Source organism: Penaeus monodon, chromosome 25, assembly GCF_015228065.2.
Source record: "Penaeus monodon isolate SGIC_2016 chromosome 25, NSTDA_Pmon_1, whole genome shotgun sequence".
NCBI lineage: Eukaryota > Metazoa > Arthropoda > Malacostraca > Decapoda > Penaeidae > Penaeus > Penaeus monodon.
This window is the reverse complement of record NC_051410.1, coordinates 3,223,203-3,224,063: the sequence shown is the minus strand read 5'-3', so window position 1 is coordinate 3,224,063 and position 861 is coordinate 3,223,203. Positions and strand designations below refer to the sequence as shown.

The 861-nt window shown below is 42.6% G+C and overlaps 1 protein-coding gene across 3 annotated transcripts in view; it reads right to left on the bottom strand.

Moving 5' to 3' along the window:
• LOC119589489 (suppressor of lurcher protein 1-like) overlaps nt 1-861 on the bottom strand; it is a 5,881-nt gene that overhangs the window by 1,810 nt on the left and 3,210 nt on the right. For 2 of the 3 annotated variants that reach the window (XM_037938090.1, XM_037938089.1), the window contains 2 exons: nt 649-747; nt 226-433 (listed from right to left, as the gene is read on the bottom strand). In XM_037938090.1, coding sequence (XP_037794018.1) covers nt 226-433; nt 649-747 — 307 coding nt within the window. The remainder of the gene's footprint in view (nt 1-225; nt 434-648; nt 748-861) is intronic. The other variant, XM_037938091.1, reaches the window with a different exon arrangement.

The following is an 861-nucleotide window of genomic DNA, read 5'->3' as shown; positions in this document are numbered from 1 at the left end:
GCATTCATTCCATTTGATTTTTACATTCATACGAGTTCCTAATAACAGATCTATCATAAATGAAGCTGCACAATGGAATTGGGAGGGAAAAAATATAAGTATAATATTCCTGTATATAGATAGATGCATCCCACAGATAGGAATATACAGAATATACAAACACGGTAACATGCCATATAATGTGAAACGCGTGTAGATAGACTCCACACTGCTAAATTTTCTTACGGCAAAACCCCTTCCACATCGAAGTACTTGAAAATGATCCTGACGATCTCGCCCGGCAGGCCATGGAAGATATAAACGCAGGTGGTGTCCAGTGGGTAGAAGCCCTCGGGGTTGGGAGAATAGATCGTGCCATTCCGGGCCTCGCTGCTGTTGAAGACGAAGTGGCACTTTCCATCCGACACCTGCCGTCCGCTCTCGAGGCCGAGGTCTACCAGTAGATCAAAGTAATATTAGTTCATTATAAATTCAGAAATGGTATTCTGCGATTCGCCGTCTGTCATTACGCAAATTACATATTCATCGGATCATCATACCTTTCGTAATGCTTATATTGGCCATTCAAAACGGCATTTACAACACCAAGTTGGTTAAAAAGGCTGACATATCAGTCAAATGGTATAATAAAATTTGACTGTGCATTACCCGAAACGAATTTGAACCTGGCTGAGAACCCCATTCGGGAATTCGGCAGGTCCTGCTCCATCGGCCTCCTTGGCCCTGATTTAAAAACCAGCTGGAGGCCTGCGGGGGCGAAAAGGGAATTATCGGACCAGCTGAATGATTTTAGAAGTAAATCTAGGTTCAGTGAAGATTGTTGACTAAGTTTAGGGTATACAAACAGATATAATTTGCGAG